Below are 22685 nucleotides of genomic sequence, written 5' to 3'. Positions count from 1 at the left end.
CTCTCTCTCTCTCTCACACACACACACAAAAAATAAAACTTGCTAAATTTTATCTCGCTATAAGTAGTTCCTGAATGACATGATGTACTGATATACACGGAAGCAATCTCGCAATTTCTCATTCATATAGAAGTTATCTAAGAAAAAGCTAAATCTGATAAGTAGATTAATATTGAGCTTCTTATTACTGATGATGACGATTATATTATTATTGTTATTGTAATAAATCTTTGTCGGTATAAGCAGCCATGCACAAGCAGAACAGACTGTAACCCAAGCAAAGCTTTTGTAAGAAGAAAAAGCACCCCCGAGTAAGTATTCACTATGACTCGACTGAGACAATATCGCTCGTCCATTATGAATACTCAGACCATCATCCCTTATCAGACACGTTAGAAATATTTGGGAAACCTCCTTATGCCAATTAGACCATCACAATCGATTACTTTGAAAAATTAATTTTGACAATTTCAACAACTCATCTAACCTAGATTGTTTTCTTTTGCATGGTGTCTCACCATCGCCTGCATGCAAAAAATTGAAAAAAGCGAAGCTGCCGGTCTCACAGTACGAGTTAACTAAAAGAAGGAAACGAAGAAGCAAATATTTGAACTGAACGCAATATTCTGCTGGCTTTGAATTATTTTTAAAATTTCTGATTTTTCTGAATGACAAAGATGAACCTAAATCATCACAGGAAAAATTCCTAGTCTGGGAAAAGAAAAGGAAAAAAAGAGAAAAGAAGAAAGCTACAGGGGTAAATATGAACCTATCCATCGACTGCATTGGAAAGTAGATCAACCAGACCAAGAAAAGCTAGCACGCCTTGCAATGACAGAACCTAGCCATCAGCACCGAGCTCTCTGTTACTGCATGATGGGCATTTGTATTGCTTGATATGCTCCGCCCTTGCAGGGGTAATCTTCACACATTTGCCATGGAACCACTTCTCACAGATGTCACAGCAAATCCAGAACTCATCAGTACCGTAATTCTCACCGCATGCCCCACACAAGGTATCTCCATGTTCATCATCTTCATCTTGCTCGTCTGGAACTTCATCCTCATCTTTGGGTTGCCAACATCTTCGATTGTCTACCCTGGCTTTCTGAGGCTCTCTGCTCCCGAAGCCAATAAATAAAATGAGAAAAACGAACCAGCTCAGAAGTGTATAAACTTTGACACTATGCTCACAAGCGCAAAGGGAAGATTGCAGGAATCAATCAGCACCAACAATTTTCCATCCATTTAGCAAGCATCTCGAGATGCACTCAAACAAGTGAATAACCACCACCTATAACCTACATTTTTAGGGTTATATGCATATTTATATGATACAAAATTCCTACCTAAGCCATATACAGTTTCAATACATGCATAATAGCACATTGTGTCACAAATTTCATAATAATTGCACGAAATTAAACATCTCCACTTCTAGACTAGAAACCCCAGACATGAAATTGACTCATTGACCAAGGGGCATAATTACTAAAAAGGCCTCCATCTAAAAACAGACTGCACCCAAGACCAACCAGGATTTCTTCACTACATAAGTACACAATTATTGAACTATTAATGAACAAGTTTTACTTCTGAAATGCAATCATAAGAAAATTATATTTACCACCTTAGAGCCAGACTTAGATTTGCTGCCGCTTTGATTTGAAGACTTCTCCTTCACTTCTTTCTTTGCTGTACCGGTAACAACTTCAAAAATTGTTGGCAGTTCATTGATCATATTGAAAAGTCGTTTTCTGCATGGAGAACCAGATGGAAAGTTAATGGTTGCTACATCAAGAGACAGAGTGTCAATGAGCATAAATAAAATGTCACATAAGTCAGGCAGCCACGATCTAAGAACCAAGGTACTTGCAGCCTTTAAGTTTTAATAGCCAACTCAATACAAGACCAGCACCCCCCCCCCCTTCCCCAAAAAAAAAAAAAACCAACAAAAAAAAAGGAAGAAAATACAAGTTAATGTAAGATAAAATCTATGTAGGTATGCCTTGAATACAAAGTACCTGTCAGCTCTATCAAAACCAAATCTGGCTCCAAAATAGAAGGCCACGGAAAGTAACCATGCATCACTATGGACTGCGACTAAAGATAACCAGTCTTTTTCTTGCATGCCATCCCTGGCAAAATTAATTCCCAGAACAGGCTCGGGAAGCTCTGGAGGAACTTCTTCAGCAGGTAGGTTCACTTCCCACTGCTCACTAGGGAGTCCATACAAGCACAAATTCTCCTTCTCTGAAAGAGTAATATAATCATAACCAAAACAAAATATAAAGAGCAGAAAAGCTACAGATAAAGTAAGTATAAGCAAGGCTGACCTATTTCTGATTATAAAATACTGTGTGTAACAAATCTATCAATGCACTCAATACAATAAGAAATGAGGGGCTATAAAATACATTACTCACTAACCGCACTTAAAGAGGAGAAAATTTAAACTCTAGAGAGTGCACAAAAGGATACAAATGATATCATGAATCAACTGATGAAATGTCTTAAATTCTTAAAGAAAGCATTAGAGAGTATTGCACCAACTAGAAACTTAAAAAATTTACAAATGGGAAATGCAAAAATATTTACACACAGGGACTTTACCACCACAAACAATACCATTACACATCAGCGACTTAGCAAACAAGTTTGCTGAAAAGGAATAAATGAATGGAGAGCTAAGGACATTCCTACTAACCAGGGTCACATTGGCTGTAAAAATCTTCAACATCTGCAACAGAATGACCAAACAAAGAAATAATCAGCAAGAAAGTTTTTGCCACTCATATAGATGAAAAGATTCAATGACAAAAAAAATCTAGAAATTGTATTTAAAACAAACAAGACAAGATAATAATGTTTGGTTCGCCCACAATCAGCACAGAACAGAAGAAGACCAACATCCGTCATCTATGACTCTTCTAAAGCATTACTCCGGGCTCTAGATACTGAAACATTTAAACTCAGAACTCATATAACTTACTGCCATTTTCCTTATCCTATTTCAACCAATAACCATCAAAATGAAAATTCATACAAAAGTACTGAAAATGTTTTTACGGATAATAGTTGAAAAGGGCAAAGAAACCAAGATTAACAACCCCTGCGTCAACTGTAAAAGAGGCCTAAGCCAGCCTCACTGAAAGGAAAATGACAAGACTTACAAGAGAGAGAAAGAGAGAAGCAAATGTCATGAACCTTACAACAGAAACCAATAATTGTAATCCACACCAACATAGATAATTCCAGCTCTAAACCAAGCCTTGCGGGTTATACCAATGCTACCTCTGTCCATCTTACAAGAAAGGGTATAGCTTGACTGTACATTATACTAACAAACTGCTCTGGAAACAATAACGGAAAAGCATGATTCCATCAGGAATTCCCAGTATCAGTTGCATCCGTGTGACAGTCTAACGTGTGCAGTTTGAAAGTTAAACCTGTAAATAGGTTCTATAAGGTAAAAGCCCAACTCAATAAACTATGAAAAAAGTCGTCATGACATTTCGTTTTGGAGGAAGAGGTGGATTTTCCGTTTCTTTTACGCTCGTGATTAGCATGAATGAGGAAAAATTGAGAATGCGGGACAATCTTCTCAATAACAAATAACAATGTTAATAGATCCCTTCCCACTCCAGAGTTCGTGGAAATTAAGAACAAAAAAAAAATAATAAAGAGCCTGATTATTTTGCACTGAATGCAGAAAACTTTGAACGGAAAGCAGCATTAAATACAATTCAAAGATAAGTTAGAAGGTAAAAGTAAACAACGAAAAAGTTCCTCCCTCGATATCTTAGATAATAACAAACAGTGAAGGTTAGTAAATAATTTAAGCAACTGCCATTTTTATCTCAAAAACACTGTTGGGTTGAAGAATTTCTGCTTCTCTTCACTCATGAGTAACATGGATGATAAACAACTGAAGGTACAGGACAATCTAGTCAAAAAGAAACACCGAATTCAACAAATCCCCTTCCATGTTCCTCCCAAATATTCTTGAGATAACTCTAAAGCCCTCACTCCAATTTAACCATTAGGAAATCAAAACTAACGAAAATAAATAAATATAAAAACCCTACTGGTTCGCAACGAAAGTGCACAGATTTAAGCCGAAGCAGCTGCAAACACCGCATTAAAACTTACCCCTTCCCGTCTTGTATACGGTTATTCTCGCGGACAAATATCAATGACCCAGAAAAGACGAAATAGAGAAAGAGAACAAAGACACAGAAATGCGAGAAGCATGTACCCGTTGTAAGGGCTTTAATCATTCCAGCTCTTCGGCCTTTGAAATCCCTGAAAACCTCTTCAACAGTGCGAGGATTACAATTTGTTCGCGGGTCCATTACCTCAACTTCCCTCTGAGAGTCTTAAGAAGCAAAATCAGAAACAATGACTGCCTCTGTGCACAAGACAGAAGATAACGAGAACCAGGTCGTCTAGCGAGAGAAGATTGAACGGAATTGCTGGTCAGAAGGTGGCGGTTCCTGCCTTGAGAAATTCAGAAAAAGGAGAAGGCTGTGTGGAGGGGTGATGGTGTGCAATTTGAAGGAAGGTATTTCTTTATGGAATTGACTTGGGTTTTTGATATTAGGTTTTCTGGTTTAAATTTTAATTAAGGGGGATGAATATTGTAACTATATGGCTCCTTCATAAAATATAGAAAAATATATTATGTAGAAATATTGAATTTTTGGCTCAAAAAAAAAAAAGAAATACTGAGGTTTTTTAAAAATGGAAATACATAATTTGGAGTAAATGCAATAGGCGTGTATTTTCACTTTTGTAAACCTCATTAAGGAATGAATAAATGATGATAAGTGATTTGATTTTTATCTGGATATCATAGGAAAAATAATAATAAATAATCATTTCAATTTTACAGACTGTGTTAATTATTTCTAAAATTTAAAAATTTATCATATTTTATCTAAAAATTAATACAATCTAATAATTATAATCAATGGTTATTATACATTTACTATTCATGCATCCAAATGACAATTTTTTAAAATTATAAAGTTTTAGTATATTTTTAATTCTATCAATGAATTATATGTATTTTCTCTCGCTGCAATATCTTTATGTTGATTAAATTGTATTTTGATTCACTAATTTTGTACAGAGTTTTAATTTAGTCTTCTAATTTTCTATCTAGTTTTTTAATTGTAACGCCATAATCTCAAATAATAATTTTGTATCCTAATCATTATTATTTTAAAAATTAAATATGATATGTCCATATTTGATAATATTTTATTCATATTTAAAATTTTAATAGAGGTACTTTACTTTTTTTTTAATAAAAAAATCCTTATGTGACATTAAGAAATCAAATGGATGCGCTTTGTTTAATTTAAATACGATCGCATTTATAGTCTATTTCAAATTTTTGAAATTTTATATATAATGGTAGTAGTAGACTAGTAGTAGTGTCAATAGTAGTAATAGTAATTGTAAAAAAAAAAAAGTAGTAACAGTAATAATAATAATAATAATTTTTGTATATCCACTGAACTATTTCTGAAAATTACATATGAAATAAGAATTCAAGCGGCGGGCTCAAGTTACATTTCATCCAATTCTCCCTGAAAACACACACATTCAAACATATCCTGTTTTTATTAGGATTTAATTCCAACAGGTCTGTATGTTTACATATAATACATACTTAATCTAATTAAATATATAGCAAAGACCTAAAAATCTCTCCTTAAACAAGCTAGTAATAGAAATACACAACATAAAATGAGCCGAGGATGACTTCCCAAGGGATTCAATCAAGCAGTGATCTTTTTCCAACCGAAAGATGAAACAAGAATAACCGCTATAACTTCCCCTTTCAAATCTGTCACATGAAGACAGACAACCCATGCTGATTCTCATCACCACTCATATGGTCAACTGAGAAACTATGCACATTGATTCCAACATTAGAAGGATATCTTCTGGACAACCTCAAATTTGATTCATGTTGTTGCTGTAATATGTTGTCGCTGTCAGAACAAGTGGAGGTGGGTGCGCTGCCTCTGCAATTTTCTAACCCAAGAAACTCAGGTTCTGTTTCATATTGACTTGCTGAAGGTAGTTCTGATGATTCTTGAAGCTTCTTGGTGTTAAGAAAGCGTCCACCGGAACCTCTGGCTCTCTTCAACGCATGTAGATGCCGAGACTCGTGAAGATATGGCTGCAGAATTTTACAATCTCAGTGTGTTCAAGTGAAAGTGATGTTGAAGAACAAGGAAAGGGAGAGGGAAATGAAAATGCACTTACTTTCCGCGTTTTGCTGAGTTTGTTCTGTGATTCGAGTTTTGATCGATGCTGTCTTCGCCTCAGAATTGCATGATATTGTTTTGCATTCACAAATATGGGTTCTTCAGTGAAGTCAAGTGGAAGTGGAAGTCGAAGAGGAGCCATTCCCATTAGTTGAGCATGATGAATCTGGTTAGATATATAAAATGGAGTATGTTTCAGACAAGGGAAACCCATTCTGGCACTATTGCTGCTTTATGCCTTTAACTCAGGTCACATGGCTTTATAGACTCACTTTACAAACAGAATATAGCAGAAGAGAATCTGAAGAGTAAAAGACTGAAGTGAACAACCTTATTACAGATGGATAGTCCACTTACTTTCTTCATAAACTATCCATTTGGTATCACAGCAGAAAAGGAATTCCAAGTTTTCCTTTTTTTAATGTACAGGTACGACGGTTATTTCATCACCAAAATCAACTTTTTTCCATTCTACTTCTCAGTCCATTTCCTTATGTCTATTAAACAGGGGAATTAAAGTCAACAAGCATAACATGCTTTCTTCTAAAGAATACTGCATATCTTAAAAGTTTATTATAAAAACAACAGGGTCAAAGAAAGGAAACAATATCCCCACAAAGATGAATTATTTTTACTAAACGAGCAAAGCAATGAAAGAATAAGAGCAAAGGAGATGCAAAGGAAAAACTAAAACGCTTATTATTAAATGAAAAGTTACTTTATAGGCCTCACTTTCTAAAGACTAAGAATCTCCAAGGCTGGAAAATAACATGTAGCACAATAAATCTAAAAAGAATAATTATGCATGGATAACAAGATGAAAGATATGGACAGTTTTTTTTTTTTTGGGGGGGGGGGGTAGATATGGACAGTTGATTGACCATTTAAAAAGTGGTATATAGCCGGTAGCCACACAAACAGCTGGCAGATGTAATTACTCCTGAAAGCCATTGGCAGTTTTTTGCTGAAAGGCTTTGCTCAGAATTTTTCCTGAGTTTCACATACTAGCATGCTTTTTTCTACTAGAAGCTTTCACTCTAACTCCTAAGTTCAACTAAGGGTGGGATGGGATCCTCGCCCTTGGCAGCCAAGAGACAGAGATGGAACCGAGAGAAAAATTGTTGTGTAGTGCTATTATGTTGTTGTTATCATTATTCAACAATATTTGTCTTGGTATAGGCATTAGAATAAGGGGTATGACGTCATTTCACACCCTACCTACCAGTAGTTTTCACTTGATATTCCCTTCATTTCCTTGTCACCATACCTAAGATGCCCTTAGGATGAGTTTGGATTGAGAAGAATGGGAGGAAGGGAAGGGAAGTCAAACTTTATTTTTTTTAATTTAAATCTAAATTTTTCCTTAAAATAAAATAAATTTTTCCTTAAAATAAGTTTGGACTGGGGAGAGTAAATGAAAGCATAAGAAATTATCAAAATTAAACTTTCATTTCCCTTCCCTTGCCCTCAATCCAAACCGTAACCTTAATAACAAAGCCAAATTCATTCTCACAAAAGTCAGAAAAACCAACAACCGCAATTTTTTTGTGACAACCAATGACAACAATTTTGTTTCCATCAAACTCTAGCATAAGAAAATTTCAACTATATAATATACTGTTATGCTGGTCACAAAATCACCAAAAACAAGGAGACATAAATATACTAATAAAAGAAAAGAACATACTCTGATATCTTAGACTGTAATTCACATGCAGCACTTAAAAGACGACCAAAAGATGAGTTGGGTTTATGGGATGCAATATGTATCTGTAATCCTAATTTTAAGGAACAGAGATGCACCTATCTTACATACACAGAACACTAACGTAAGTATGTGTCTACTTACAGTTGATTTGTTATGATCCAGAAATGGAGAAGCGAAGGCAAAATCCTGCCTCCCCACAGATGACCTGATGAGACCTCCCAAGGACATTCCCTCAGAAGAACTGCTATATTGCATAGAAAACTGACCTATTGTAGGAAGGAAGGCAAACATCAATTGATATGAATTGTGAAGTACCAAACCCATGCAATTGAAAATATTTGTTTGATGGCTAAGCCATCTCAGATCATTTTAAAAGCATGATATACTACAGATGTCATTATTCTACAAGAGTTGATGCTAAGTAAGAAGATATCATGCGGCAACTAGAATGTTATTGTATATTTGCATTACTTCGTGTCTTTTCTTCTGGTATCCATAGTGCTGGAGTTTCATCATAGAAATATTGTACAGCAATAGCAGAAAACCAGCTGGTAATGAAATTATTTCAAAATTACAGATACTAAACAGAATTTCATTTAAAATAATGATACCTGAATTTGCCGAAACACCTTTAGGATAAGATTGCTCATTTGGTTGAGTTGAAGATGAGAGTTGTTCTTGAAATGGAAAACTAGACAGCTTAGTATTAAGACATTGTTGTGGAAGAACTCCCATGTTTAAGCTCAAACCTTTGGACATAGGTGATTCTTGTCCATGAAATCCAGATGAAGTTTTCCATGATGAGCATCCAAGAAAATCAGGGGATGTTGAATGAGCAGAACGTAGGCCAAAATCTTTCTTACATGAACCCTTCATCGTACTTCACTATGGCCTAACCATTACCTATTAAAATACAAATTCACTGAAACTCAGACATTAAACGAGGCAGATAACATGGATTTGGCTACATCTTTCTCAATCACCAGCAACCATGAACAGTATACCTAGCAAATTGCTGTTGCAGTAAATATTAGCAGCTGAAAGTTGAAAAGCCTGAACTAATTGAATGAATTTGATTCTTCACTTACCTGATGACGCCAAACCAGAGATAAGCATGAAAAAACTTATACAGGAACAAACAAATTCACACGTGCATATGTGTTTGAAACCATTTTCATGATGTGTGTGGGAGAAAGAAACCATCGTCCTCTTGTCACAAGGAAGCAAGGATAGGATGAAGAACTGTATAGAGAAGATCCTATGAGGACCTTGTCAATACTTTAATAAAAGAATCACGGATTGTCACTGATTGATATATATAAACTCTTGAATCAACATATCCCATAGTAACCATGAGCCATTAATCATGACATCTGAATAGCCTTGCAGAAAGAAAACAGACAATATTTTAAGCAAGTTTAATGCAATATTGGTCTGCACTCTGCTAAACTGAGAAGCAGCCCGCTTGATAAATCATATGTTCTGTTGAGGTGTTCCTTGTAGTCATTCCTCCATCTAATTAACAATCAACTGTGAAGCTGAAGAGAAACAAGGGGGAAATGTTTCAACCGACATAGTTAACCAATAAAAAAAAAAATGCTGTTTTTCAATCATTCTCCCCGGACTTTCCTGCCAACTGCCATGGACTGTATCATCAGTGACACAAAATTACAAAGGAAGGCCAATAACAATGTTGAGAACTCGGAAGTCATCTCTAACCCAATATGTATAGTAATTCGAATTCACATGATGAGAAAAAGAAAGGAGATATCAGGAATAGAGAACAGACACAGAGTACCATGCATATGAATCGAAGCAAGAAGATAGAAAAGAATTCCCCACCTCCAATGCTTAACCTCCAAAAAGGAAGGGAAAAAAAGAAAGAAGCTTTTCATAAATGGCAGACACCCACACTATTCAAACAACAAGAAACAAAATAATTGCTTAGTATCTCAGTTTTTCATCGGCCCTGAACAAATGAACTTTTAACTTTCCAACCCAGAAGAAGATCATCTCCAACATCCTGAGCTTCATAAAACATAAAACAGCGCATGTCATCTTCCTCCAAAACATACAACAAACTCACCATCTGGTTGTATCAAAACGACACAGCTTCTGCTCCTTTTGCCTTGGTCTGTATCGAGGGGACGTCTCCTAAAACGAGGGATTCATCAGCATCAATACAAGTGTGCAGCTCTCCAAAAAACTTGAAATATCTGTTATAATGTTTTTCAACGTTTTTACTTTCTTTCGGGTGCCTTAAAATTTATATATTCGCTTTATAATGAAAGATTGGGGAGATGCTGAGCCTCGCATTCTATTCACATTCTGATTTCTGATTTATGCCTTTTAAGTTCTACCCCGGCTACTACTCCTAAGCCTTCTGTTTGTTGTTGTCTTGTTTGCTTCATTGACGCGCTTCCTGAAGGCCTGAGCGTGATCTTCCAAACAAGGCCTTAAAAGTTAAAAACAAAATGGTCAAGAAGGGGCCAAAAAAAAAAAATCTTCCTGCTGCTTGAAGTGTTGGTTATTTCTATGGCTCATAGATTTGAATCCTCCTTCTAAAGCCATTTGGTTAGGTATGTCTAAAGAGCTGAAATACAAATAAGGGAGATCACAGGAGTAGAGTTACTGTTCTTTAGATTGAAAGTCAAATTTATTAAAATCAAACGAAACAACATATAAGTTTTAAGTGAACCAGCAAACTAACTCAACATGAGTCAGGTCATTACAGATATATGCAGATAACAAACACAAATGAAACAATCACAATAATAGCCCACATCAGCGACCCCAACCTTGCATGACTCTGCCATTATATAAAGTTGGAACTTGATCCCCCAAAGTAGGGCTACTTTGACCAAGTTTTATACAAGATAAGTTAACAAGGATTGTCATAGTTTAAATAAGTGGTAAGGATCCTTGTATTTTTAATTTAAATAAGTGGTAGGTGATTCGGAGTTTTCATGATAAAAAAAACATATGCGATTCTACTACTGACAAAAGATACTCCTATTTTATTGCTTGTTGTTAAGATTGAATTTAATTATATATGTGTACATCACTGAGATGAATGAGAAATATTTGATGTGTAAATTTAAAACTTCTATGGTTTATTATTTAAATTGAAGAAATATAAAGATATAATATATTGCATTGGTTTATACTTTATACTGTCAAATTAAATATACTATATATCAAATAAATCCTCCAATGTTGATGGTAGTAATAATAATGAATATTTCTGTTAAAAAAAAAGTAATAATAAGGAATATACACAATTAAAGTTAATTAGAAATGTCCTCAGATATTTAAAAAAATTTTTGTCTGAACATGTTTAGAGCATTTCGTAAATTATTTGATCTTATCATGAATAGTTCATTGCATTATTATTATTTAGCTATCTCAATTTTTTTCCCAGTCATTTATGGCACAATTCATTGATTATAAGAATTAGGATTATATGTAATTCTAATTCAAATATTTATTAGCCAGATTTTTGTAATGAAAAGTGGTTACATTTTCACTCACCGGGTAACTATTGTTGTTCTATTAACGTTGAAAACATAATTTAAGATAAGACGTATCCTTAATTAAAAACCCTACAATTGATAATGATATGTGGGTGATAATATCAAACCAAAAAATTTAATATTACTTCTATTGCATGCTTCCTCTATACACCTCTTTGATCAAAGAAAATTGAGTCTTATGGGAATCTAAAGATTAAGTGCATTTGGCAATATGTTCTATAATATTATATTATTTCTAGAAAACCCCACATAACCAAACACAATTGAAATATTACAATAAGTCCTAATTTGGATCATATCAAACATAGTACGAGTTTGGCATTTCATGAAGAAAAGAAAATTAGAAGACAAATTAGAGGGCCCCATTTAGAGGTGTGATCTAACAATGCTTATCATTAATAATGTCCTGTTTTGATAATATAATACAAGAGTTTTGGTAATGATTGTCGAGGATTGAGAGGCCTAGGATGTCTTATCCCAATTATTATTACTAATTGTTAAGTTTATATGTAACTTTCCTAACTTTACGTTGTATAAAAATAATTTTTCATTTGTTTTAAGAAATTTTGAATTCATAATCATATACCGTTAGTTGATTTTTTTTATTATTGACGTACGATAATAACACGTCATAATTCATAAAACAATGAATCTTTCTAATTTTTTAATATATTTTTACAAATAACTATCTTAAATTTTGGATTTTGTGTATGTTATCTTTCAAAACTTTATCATTAGTGAAATAACAAGTTGATTGACAGTGATGAATTATATCTATATAAATTTACAAATTAGAAAAAAAAAAATCAATCCCAAATTTTGAAGGATGAAAGATCTAGCTGTGCAAAAATTAATTCAAAATAATTATATTTCATTTAAAGGGTAATTGTCGATTTCATTCTCAAATCAAACTACAATGGATTTATTAACCTAGTATATCACTCAACCAATATGTCAATGGTTAATTTTAAACGAAACACACCTACCCACGGCTCATAATTTTTTTTTATCAAGAATGATTCATAGATGTCCTTTTCTATTCCGCATTATTTATATATTAGATGTGAATTGTAATACTACCTTTTGTCTTTAATATAAGAATTAGTTGATTAGTTTGAGTATATTAAGAAAGTTTGCTAATTTAGTTATCTGTAATAAATAAATATTATTTTCTCTAAAATATCTTTATTAATCAAATGTGTTAGCTATAACATTTGATAAAATATTTTAAATATGCAACTATTACAAGAACTACTTTAAAATAAATAAATAAATATGAGAGGTAAAATAGATTGGGGTATTATATTTAGAATTAAATTAAAAATTAGACTAACTTTTATGTTAAAAGATAGGAGGTAGTAATACAAATATATAGAGGACAAGTAGGAGTGCTAAACGATAATAACTTAAAAACACGAAACAAATACGGCTTCTGTGTTTTATGAATTAATTATTAATAATTTATTGTGTGAAGACAACTTTGTAGCGTTGTTCGATTTGGATTAATGTCCGAAGGAATCAAGAAGTGCTGCGTCAGATATCAACCACTATATTTTATTTTATTTTATTTTCATATTCCATGGTACCGATTTAGCTTTTTAATTTCTAATTCTATGCTTCACTATTTTTATTTATGTAATTAATTAATAGGTGTTTACGGCGAGTTAAAATCACTTAATCTTGTATACTTTGCAAAACTGCACAAGTGGAACTCATTCTTTATTTTTTCTCTTTCAAGTTCCAATCTAACTTGAAATTCATTTCAAGTAATTCTGATCGGTTAAATATATATGTCATTTGTGTGAGCGATTTGCATGCACTGCATTTAACTAGTGAATACAGTGCGTGACAACTACTTTTGTTGACTATTGTCCGAATCAATCAAGAAAAATTTCTAGTGAAATTTTTAGTTTTAAATATAATTAGGAGTGTCCGAAAGATGAACGGGCTACATCACCCCGAGAAGCTCTAATTATTTTGGGTTGGACAATGACTGGCTTTCCTGCCCTAGAATGATAGCTTGTCCATGCCACATATAAAAAAAAATCACTTATACTGAAAAAATACATTTCATTTAACTTATAATTAACTTTTAAGATATTAAAATATAAAATATTAAGCTATACAAGCAGATTCAATTTATAAATATAATCATATCCCTTAAAGATCGGAGTCTGGCAAGCAAAAATACATGACATTTTATTGTGAAAAAAATAAGGCATTTTCTTTTGTTGGCTTGTGTCAAGCCATGCCAATATTATCCCTTCTTTTAAATTTTGATGCTCAAATTTTAACTCATAATTGCTTACATTACATATCTTCATGAGACACGAATTTTACATCAATAGCTGCATTAACTCAATATAATAATTTCTCTCATCAAACACATAAATCGAATTATAGACGTGTTATATTATAACACCAAAATGTGAATATATAATTAATATGATTTTAATTTTTATTCTAATTTTTTTGAAAACTGAGAATAAAAAATGAAAAGTATTAGTGCTTTACAACGAAAAAGGAGTGAGATAAAAAGGAGGATCCATAATTGAGTTTTTTTCAATATTAAAAAAAATTAGTCTAGAAACATACACAGTATCATTTATTAATAGTTTATTAAATTTAAGTTTACATTTTTCATATTATAAAATATTTTTAATAAGTATCATTTTATTTTGGTCTTTTCTTTCCCCTAATTTTTCCAATTGTTTTACCAAAATAAAAAAAGGTAATGACTAAAAATAATATTACACTGCATATTATTATAATGTATATAATTGTTATTATAATATACATATTATAATATATATTTGTTGGTAAAAAAAATAATATATGTCATATTTTTTTGGCAGCGCTGCCCGTAGCCTGAAATTGCCTTTTTCCATTCAAGCAGCATATTTTTGGGCCGAGCTAGGCAGTTTTTGCGTAGGTTTAGGCTGGCGCAATGAGTATGCAGGCTCCATACACACTTCAAAATATAACACCTTAATTCATTTTGTTTTTTATATTCATCACTTTCCTGAAACTAATTTACTTATAAACTGCTATATATAATTATAGGTTTAGGATCACAATTTATAATTAAAGATTATGTTATATAAGTTATAATTCACTCATTTATTTAACCTTTTTAATTTACCCAAATTAAGTAAGTAACTCTTAATCTAAAAACTAGAAGGAATTGATAATTTCAGCAGGTTTTAATTAATTTAAGCTAGTTTTGATAAAAACATACTCCACTGTCCAAAGGTTTTGATATTACGCTTAGGAAAACTTTCTAAAAGGTGGCCATATGCATTTAATCTGTTCTCGATAAATGAATTTTACATTTATACCAAAATAAACACAAGCATACAAGTGTAATAAATTATTCTCTACAGTGTTTATGCGAAACAGATCATATGAATTACAATTCAAGTCAAAGGAAAAGGGAAAAGATAAGGTCTACCTCTGATACGCGGGTCTGACTTCCCCCTTTCTCACTCACTTGGAATGACTACAAAGAATCTGATCCTGCATTTATGCGTCTCTTTACGATGAATCTGATTTACTTATTTTTCGTAAGACGAGTCCACTTAAATCTCAACGTATTTTTATATTCAGCAAAAATGTTTGAACCAGAAATTTTTTTTAAAAGAAGGGGCAAATGAATGCCGGCAATTAAACATTAAATAAAAAATTGCATAAAAATTAAGGTAAAGAAGTCAAACAAACTGAAGCTACAAGGAGACAGAAACAGAAACCTGTGTACTGGTTAATTAAAGGTCATAAAATTATATCCCTGAACAAGTCCTCTTGCCTGGATGTACAAGACCTATGCATATAAGACTTCCGTAGACAGCAGATATCTTTTTCCTTCAGAACTCTTTCAAGCCATCCACAGAAATTATTTTCAGGAATGAAGCAGACGTCACCAATCCCTAATAATCCCGTCCCCTATACTGCGTTTCCTGTGAGATATCAAATTGAAGAGTTTGCGAGTTGCCCAGGAGGAGATAATGATACCCAACATTGTTTGAATTAAGACAGGTAAAAGAAGAAAGCATTAAGCATATATAGATAATTTTAATTTTATGGCAAATTGACCATTGTGATATTCACTCTTACCATTTGTCTTCCTACATTTCTAAGAGGTGTGATTTATAAATGGCACACATCTATGATGTCTTCTACCACAGCGAAGAAAAGGTGCAGCGGATTTTTTAAATGGATATAAAAGAAAAGAATTAATCTTATCTTATTCATGTCAAAAAGACACCACACCCCACCAAAAAAAAAAAAAATCAAATCAAATCAAACAACTGGCGCGCAAAATGAGTGCTTACAGGTATGTATCCTGGCGGCATGTACATGACTTGCCTGGGATGACCAACAAGCTGCCCATACTGTAATTAGATAAATACTGTTTAGCACCAATTTTCATTCAACAGTCACCAAGGAGAAAAACCAATTAACATCTTACTTGTCCATTTGGATGAAAATATGTTAATGGCATCTGTGCTACCTGTGGATTATATATGACCTGTTGTGGCCCCGTAAACGTAGGTCCCATCTGCATACATACCAAAACTCAGCACGGTGGTAAACATAAGTAAAGAGGAGACGATAATAATAGTTTTCAGTAAAGTTATGTGTACAATTATATGCATTATATAAACCAAAAGACCACAAGCTACCGAAGTCTTTGAATCTTGTAAAGCAAAGGTTAGACTGCCTAACATGTGCCTTGGAGTTGACGACATATCCAACCTCAGATGAATGGCAGGTAAAAACCCTATCCTTTAATTAGCGTAAACAATCAAAAACCTTGACAGAAGACATTTTCTCCTTCAGTGGACGTACAAGCATATCTAACCACGGAATACTTACCCCAACACCAACAGACATGGTTGGCATATGCGGCACACTAGTTGCATTAGGTGGGAAATAGAATGAAGAAGCATCAGACACTGGGGAGGGAGGTCTAATAGGCGTTTGGGATGGAATGAAACTCCTTGCATTTGGGTTGAGCTTGAATTCCTGACATGAAGAGTAAAACAAGATTGGGGAAGCTCAGTTGCATATGATTGTAACTTAAAGGCCGGAACCAGTGTGATTGTATGTTTGAACATGTCAGTCTTGAACTTCTGTACCTTTGCATTGGGATTCAGAGTTGATCTTTCAGAAGATAATGAACCAACTGAAGAACTTGGGGAGAGGCCAGGACAAGAAGATGCCGTCAAACCTCCCACACGCTCTGAAGCAGATGAAGCAGAACTGCCTGGTCTTCCATGGGAGTTCTCAGACTTTGTATCCCCATTCACTTTGCCTGAAGCCGAACTCTCAATTATATCTCCAGGTGACCCTGCCTTTCCTTGAGTACTTAATAAAACATGGGATGAAGGGGCACAAGAGGAGGCATTTAATTCCCCTTTATCAGAGCCATCTTTCTTCAAGTTGAGCAATGACTGTGAATCTGCACCACGAGTGGCATGATCAGAGGAATGCATATATAACTGAAGAATCAATCATCAATCACTATGACAAAGATTCAAGCATAGGAAACTTCTGCTTGCAGAAATATATCAAGTACTACTACAGATTAATTTTTTCATGCAGATTAATTTAAGCCATAATGCTTAATCAACTCAATTTCCAAGGATCTGAAAAAGAAACTTCACAAACCCTCAGAATTTGATGGTCGATCATCCTCAGCCTGCTGGATCAATCAAAGAAAAGAAACTGGGATTAAGTCATGTCCACATTAGCTATCTTGTGTTCAATATTTATTTTATGCTTGAATCAGAAGTTAGTAAGATAGGAACTTCAACTCACTACCTGATTTTCATCCTTGCTACTATCATTTGCTCCGTATTGATCAATGATTGAATCCTGAACCCTGTAAGTTTGGTGGATATGAAATTTAATTACAAAGTCAGTAATTAAGTTTTATTTCCTAAATGCCATCGCAGCATCATTGCCGAGCAAACAAGTAACCATACAGAAAACAAGAAAATGTCGGCAAAAACCTTTCTCCATCCAAAGATGTACAACTTTTGGCAGGGAGTTCAGATGCTAATTGTTTAGCAGAATCATAAGAACTAGAGCGGCTAATATCCACGCCAATAGTTGACTGAGTTGACGGAGGGAGATCCTACACACCCATATAAACAAGATATCATATCAAATTAAGAAAATAATAACTAGTAGTGGGTCCACTGTCTAACACAGACACTATCAATTTATAAATCTTAGTGCACAATGATTTTGTGAAATCTATTTAGTGAACCCAACCCAATGGGATTAGACTTCTTCTTGTCAACAATTTATGAATCTAAATGTATTGATTAGATATTAAAACTGTACTGATTTCAAGACCAGACCCTGGATACAATGACAGTACTAATAAGGATGAAAGCAGAGACACTATATGAGCATCAAATAACACAAAAAAGTACAAGATCTATAGAAAAATATTATTCATGAAAAGGAGGTATCGTAGTATTATTCAATTGCATTCCAACCAAAGTAACAGCAAGCAAATGTCCTCCAAAGGTACACAATGGAGGCTTGTTAAAATGTAACATACTAATTAAATATCTGATTGATGAAATACCATAATGGAGGAATCTGACAATAATCGAACTCCATCATTGCCTTCACCACTGGCTAAATCACTGGATTTATTGACAACTGGAGCAAACGTATCATCAAATGTTTCAGAATTCCGGGAATCTATTAGTACATCCTCTCTTTCATCATGCCCACTGTCATCAACCCCTTTAGCTCTGTAGACTGACGAGAATCTGGTCTCTTCATCAATATCAAAGTCTTCATGCAGGGGTATACCTCTTTCCTGTGGAAAAATTAATAAATATACACATATATGCATAAAGACAGTTCAAGGAATAAAAAATAGTACATCAATAAGATAAAAGTTGGAAAGGGACAAGGGAAATAAAGACAAGAAAAGCATTCAAGCCACACTAACCTCTGCTAAATGAAGATCTCGGGTTTCCTCGCCCTCAATTTCTCTTGCTATTTTTAAAGCCTGTTTCTCCAGCTCTCTCGTATGAGGCCCTTTTTCAAGCTTTGTGGTATATAATTCCTCATTAAATGTGCTTTTTACACCGAACAATGTTTCATTTGTTTCGAATTGATCCCATCCTCTTAAAAAATACCAGAAAAGAAAAATAATAATGTCAAACAAAACTCGGGACCCGTAGGAAAATTGCAATATGGAAAAAGAAACTGATAAAACACCAGGTTAATTTATTTAATAAAATTCTCCCCACCCCCCCACCCCAAACAAAAAATTAAAATTGCATGAAAAGAGGCACATCTTTCAATGTATTTTTTTTCCTCTAGCAATTCCACTCCATCACAACTATAGCTATAAGTAATACGATACGAGGGGATTCTTACTGGGTTCTTGCTTTCTTACATATCCCACACCACATGCATAAGATATTGTGATTATGAAAAAGGAAAGGCTAGAAAGCATGGGTATTCACATGGACACCAAACAACAAAAATTTGGAGCGTCACTGTGTTAGGAAAGGAACCCACTACTCAAATATATCATTCAATGATAAAAATCCAGCTTGAGGATGAGCTTAAGCTAGAATAGCTACAAGTCTCTGGAAAATAGACGATGACAATAAGCAGCCTTATCTCACTAGATAGGGTCGGCTACATAGATCACACAACACCATCGTGCTCTATCAACAACCAGGTCTTTAGATGTATTGTTGATCAAAAGAACTCATTCAATGACCTCATTGAGCAAGTTTCTTGAAAACTCACACACCGACAAACTCACAGGTTCCAAGCATTCGAGACGCTAGATTCTGTCCCTCACAATATCCACTGTCTGCTTGCTTAAACCTTCCTCAACCTCCATTTCCAATATATACTCCCTATCATCGTTCCCTTCTCTCTGTCCTACAGCCCATAGCCCCTATATCTGTCATCCTCTTGGCCTATTAGTTAAAGGCCCACCAGTTTGATATGAGCATTCAACGTGTTGGACACTAACATGACTCCTCTATTGAAATATCCATGCTTCACAGAGGAGAAGGAAGCCATCAGTCCATGCTCCACAAATCATTCCAACACCACCACTTACACCTGGACTAGGATTTTAAAGCAGTCTCCCATCTTGAAGTCAGACTACACAAATCACATGCTATAGTTTCTCAGCCAACTTTAAAGACTTAGGTGGGTCAACAACCAAGTTTCAAAAGAAGACATCAACTATTTTGTTCATGAAAGAAAGAAAGACAGAGAAATGATGGAATAGCAACCTATTCCAAGGGCCATCAAATATATTTTCCAGTTCAGGGCATTGTGGATCATCTCCATCAGGCACCCAAGGTAATAGTTCTCTCTCCAGCTCGAGTTGACGAGATTGAGATATTGCTGAATCAACCATAATCTCCTGGTGCGTTTCATGGTGAGCCTCAGCACAAAAATCATCCTGAGTAACAGCAACATCCTACCATAGTTGAAAAGCCCATAAATCTCAATAAGAAACAGTTTGGCAATATTTTCACGGCAACTGCATACAAACCTAGATCCATTTTTATAACAACTAATTACCATAAAATTCCTGAATAAAAGCCCATAGGATTGCAAACTTTAAAATGAATACCGAGATTTTCCTATTAAAAAAAAAATTCTTTTTTTACAACCATTAAATATTGACTACCTTTGCCATGATTTGTACAAGATCTTTCCCAGATATAATTAATGTCTTTGAAGGAGCTTGGCTCACAAATTCTGCACCAGACCTCTTCCCTCGAACAGAACTATCCTTCATCAAGCGAGCCATCTTCAAAATGATTCCTAAGGAAGAAAAATAATGCCGATGCAAGCAGTCAACAATGAAAATTTTTTCTATATCCCATGAAACTAAATGAAAAAAAGTAAGCAGACACCCATTAACTATTCAGCTTATTAGCTATTCCACTTCAATGTCAACAATCAATGAAAAGAATCATATAAAGTACCAAAATCTTTGTCGGCATTTGCTGCATGGAAAATTCCGGAGTATATAGATCCATTTTTCACATGGACTTCCACCTGTCGCCCAATGAGACAAGTTGCTATATACAATAATCGATCATGTGAAGGCCTCTCATAATTATCACCTTTAGTGCCAGGCACTGCACCAGTAGACACATATATAAGCAAATTGAACTAAAGTGAAGTAATAAATAATTAAGGTCAGAAGTTCACCTGTACTCGCTAATCTGCTGGCATTTGATTTTCCAGACTGGATCTTATTCTCTGACCTGAATGCTCCATCCCTTTCAGATTTTCGGCGGCCATATCCGTTGAAAGATTTGGGCTGCCCAACTTGTTGCAAATTCATGTTTATTATGAGGCACTCAAACCTAAAATAGTTATAAAGTCAATCTACAATGGTACATTCTTGCAAAGATGGCAATACAGGATTAGACATAATTTCCAATTGAGGTTAATCTCTCTCGGAAAGTTTGACTTTACATCAATGGAATATGTTAGACCGAAGACATTAATTAAGTTAGCAAGGCAGCAATATGGCAAGTGAAATAAGCAGTGCGAACACAGTCAAGCGACGAGAAGAGAAGGAAAATTCACAAATATTTAAAAGAAAAAAAAAAACAATTCTAAATCTCATTAAAAAAAAAAAAATTAACCACTCAGTAACCCGATTTGTAGCTACCATCCATAGCCAAGCATAACCGTAAGTATGCCACCATGGCATTAAGACTGAACCTTTGAAATCAAAATACATCTTTGTTCTGTTCCTTCCTCTCCACCAAGTCAGAACCAAAGAGGAGAGCAAAATAATTGAGTAATACACACACACACACACACACACACACACACACACACACACACACACACCGAAGAATTCAAGCAAGCAAACAAGCAAAATGGCAAGAAACGCAAAGTATAACAAGGAAAAAAGTTCCGAACAATTTAGCTACCTCTTCGAGCTTGATCACCGCCCAATTGTCTGATTCCACTTCCAAGTTCAAGAGATGAGCTGAAAAAAGAACTCTTTCTTCTAGGGATTGGAATGATTGGGGTTTGCTGCAAGTTGAAGATAGAGTGGCCCAAGAAGACGAACCAAACACCAATCACAGAAACGGAGGAGCTCGAGAGAAGTGAGTTCCGTTCAGCTGTGATCGAGAGAGAAAATGAGAGAAGCTTATGAGATTTTGATTTGATGGGAAAAGCAAAGCGAAAGCGCTTTGAAACAGAATCCCCAAAACGAGAAGTTATATGATGCGTCCGAGCGTACTCAGGAGTTTCGCCTTTGGTGAATCGGTGCCCTTTTTTATTTTATTTTTTATTTCTATTTTAAATTTAGACCTATAATAAAGTTTACACATAATTAAAAGAAACACTTCTTCCTAGTTATAGATATAATACCTCCTAAACATAAGACCTATTTCTTATATTTATTAATTTTTTTAAATTACCTTTATGAATATTCTTTCAACTATAATCAAGTAGAAGAGGGAAAAAAGATATTAAAAGAGATGATTATGGTCTTTGAGAAAAAACACGTCATATTTCTTACGTATAATTAACTAACTTATCTGACTTTCTTAATCTAATCAAATTAATTAAATTGCTCTTATAATTAACTATTTAAAAAACACGTCATATTTCTTACGTATAATTAACTAACTTATCTGACTTTCTTAATCTAATCAAATTAATTAAATTGCTCTTATATTAAAGACTAGAGGAGTATGTTAAATATTTCAAAGGATACACTTTTATAGTTTTATTAGATTAATTTATATAATTAAACTACGAGCAACAAAATAGTGTGTATCATGTGAGGTTGAGATGCGCAGGCAGGGCATGGAAAGTGAAGTAACCCATTCTGTATCCATACTATACTAAAAATGTCTAGTCAAAGCAATGTCACGATGTGTTAAGAAAAACTTTTTTCTTTTGATAAAAGGTTAAGAAAAACATTTAATATTTTTTAAACATGGCTAATGCCTTGATCAAATTATACAACGAACAGTGTATAAATGAAGAAAAGTAATTTGTCTTTTTTAAAAGATAATTCGTGATCAAAATTAACAATGTAAACTATAAATTTGCGTAATCCACTATAACACGATGTGCCATATTGAGCATTGACCCGATCTTACAAACTTACAATTC

At 34.1% G+C, this 22685-nt stretch overlaps 2 protein-coding genes and 1 pseudogene across 9 annotated transcripts; all 3 read right to left on the bottom strand.

Annotated features, from left to right (window-relative positions):
- Positions 1 to 841: 841 nt before the first annotated feature.
- LOC114740475 (PHD finger protein ALFIN-LIKE 3-like) lies at positions 842 to 4551 on the bottom strand (annotated as a pseudogene).
- Positions 4552 to 5674: 1123 nt separating this feature from the next.
- LOC114740472 (nuclear transcription factor Y subunit A-5-like) lies at positions 5675 to 10438 on the bottom strand. 4 transcript variants are annotated; one of them, XM_028928628.1, is made up of 5 exons: positions 10079 to 10438; positions 8604 to 9080; positions 8134 to 8258; positions 6283 to 6450; positions 5675 to 6196 (listed from the first exon to the last, which is right to left on the bottom strand). In XM_028928628.1, exons 2-5 carry the CDS (start codon positions 8866 to 8868, stop codon positions 5861 to 5863), a joined length of 894 nt encoding a protein of 297 aa, XP_028784461.1. In that variant the 5' UTR covers positions 8869 to 9080; positions 10079 to 10438; the 3' UTR covers positions 5675 to 5860. The 4 variants fall into 4 exon arrangements, with proteins under 4 accessions (XP_028784461.1, XP_028784460.1, XP_028784462.1 ...); XM_028928627.1 differs by having other exon boundaries at positions 8604 to 8895; XM_028928629.1 differs by lacking the exon at positions 10079 to 10438 and having other exon boundaries at positions 8604 to 8895; positions 8997 to 9849.
- A 4741-nt stretch (positions 10439 to 15179) lies between these two features.
- LOC114740471 (polyadenylate-binding protein-interacting protein 3-like) lies at positions 15180 to 21706 on the bottom strand. 5 transcript variants are annotated; one of them, XM_028928621.1, is made up of 15 exons: positions 21485 to 21706; positions 20748 to 20905; positions 20519 to 20674; positions 20218 to 20354; positions 19814 to 20004; positions 18499 to 18676; positions 18124 to 18363; positions 17537 to 17661; positions 17343 to 17406; positions 17193 to 17226; positions 16661 to 16983; positions 16398 to 16547; positions 15991 to 16080; positions 15854 to 15913; positions 15180 to 15478 (listed from the first exon to the last, which is right to left on the bottom strand). In XM_028928621.1, exons 2-15 carry the CDS (start codon positions 20881 to 20883, stop codon positions 15449 to 15451), a joined length of 1914 nt encoding a protein of 637 aa, XP_028784454.1. In that variant the 5' UTR covers positions 20884 to 20905; positions 21485 to 21706; the 3' UTR covers positions 15180 to 15448. The 5 variants fall into 5 exon arrangements, with proteins under 5 accessions (XP_028784454.1, XP_028784459.1, XP_028784456.1 ...); XM_028928626.1 differs by having other exon boundaries at positions 16033 to 16080; XM_028928623.1 differs by having other exon boundaries at positions 15257 to 15478; positions 17193 to 17223.
- Positions 21707 to 22685: the final 979 nt, after the last annotated feature.

Source organism: Neltuma alba, unplaced genomic scaffold, assembly GCF_004799145.2.
Source record: "Neltuma alba isolate B1F8T4 unplaced genomic scaffold, ASM479914v2 tig00003158_pilon, whole genome shotgun sequence".
Classification (NCBI taxonomy): domain Eukaryota; kingdom Viridiplantae; phylum Streptophyta; class Magnoliopsida; order Fabales; family Fabaceae; genus Neltuma; species Neltuma alba.
This window is presented reverse-complemented; position numbering and strand designations above follow the sequence as displayed.

Bases quoted from the DNA above. Each gene is read 5' to 3' on its own strand.
- LOC114740472 (XM_028928628.1), bottom strand. From the start codon at position 8,868: ATGAAGGGTTCATGTAAGAAAGATTTTGGCCTACGTTCTGCTCATTCA. The intron at 6,451-8,133 runs GTAAGTAGACAC...ATATCTAACCAG, and splicing joins TGGATCATAACAAATCAACT to ATTCATCATGCTCAACTAAT. The intron at 6,197-6,282 runs GTAAGTGCATTT...AAAATTCTGCAG, and splicing joins AACTCAGCAAAACGCGGAAA to CCATATCTTCACGAGTCTCG.
- LOC114740471 (XM_028928621.1), bottom strand. From the start codon at position 20,883: ATGAATTTGCAACAAGTTGGGCAGCCCAAATCTTTCAACGGATATGGC. The intron at 18,677-19,813 runs GTTGCTATTCCA...GTATTTTTTAAG, and splicing joins TTTGATGGCCCTTGGAATAG to AGGATGGGATCAATTCGAAA. The intron at 17,407-17,536 runs GTTTTTGCCGAC...CCAAACTTACAG, and splicing joins ACATCTTTGGATGGAGAAAG to GGTTCAGGATTCAATCATTG.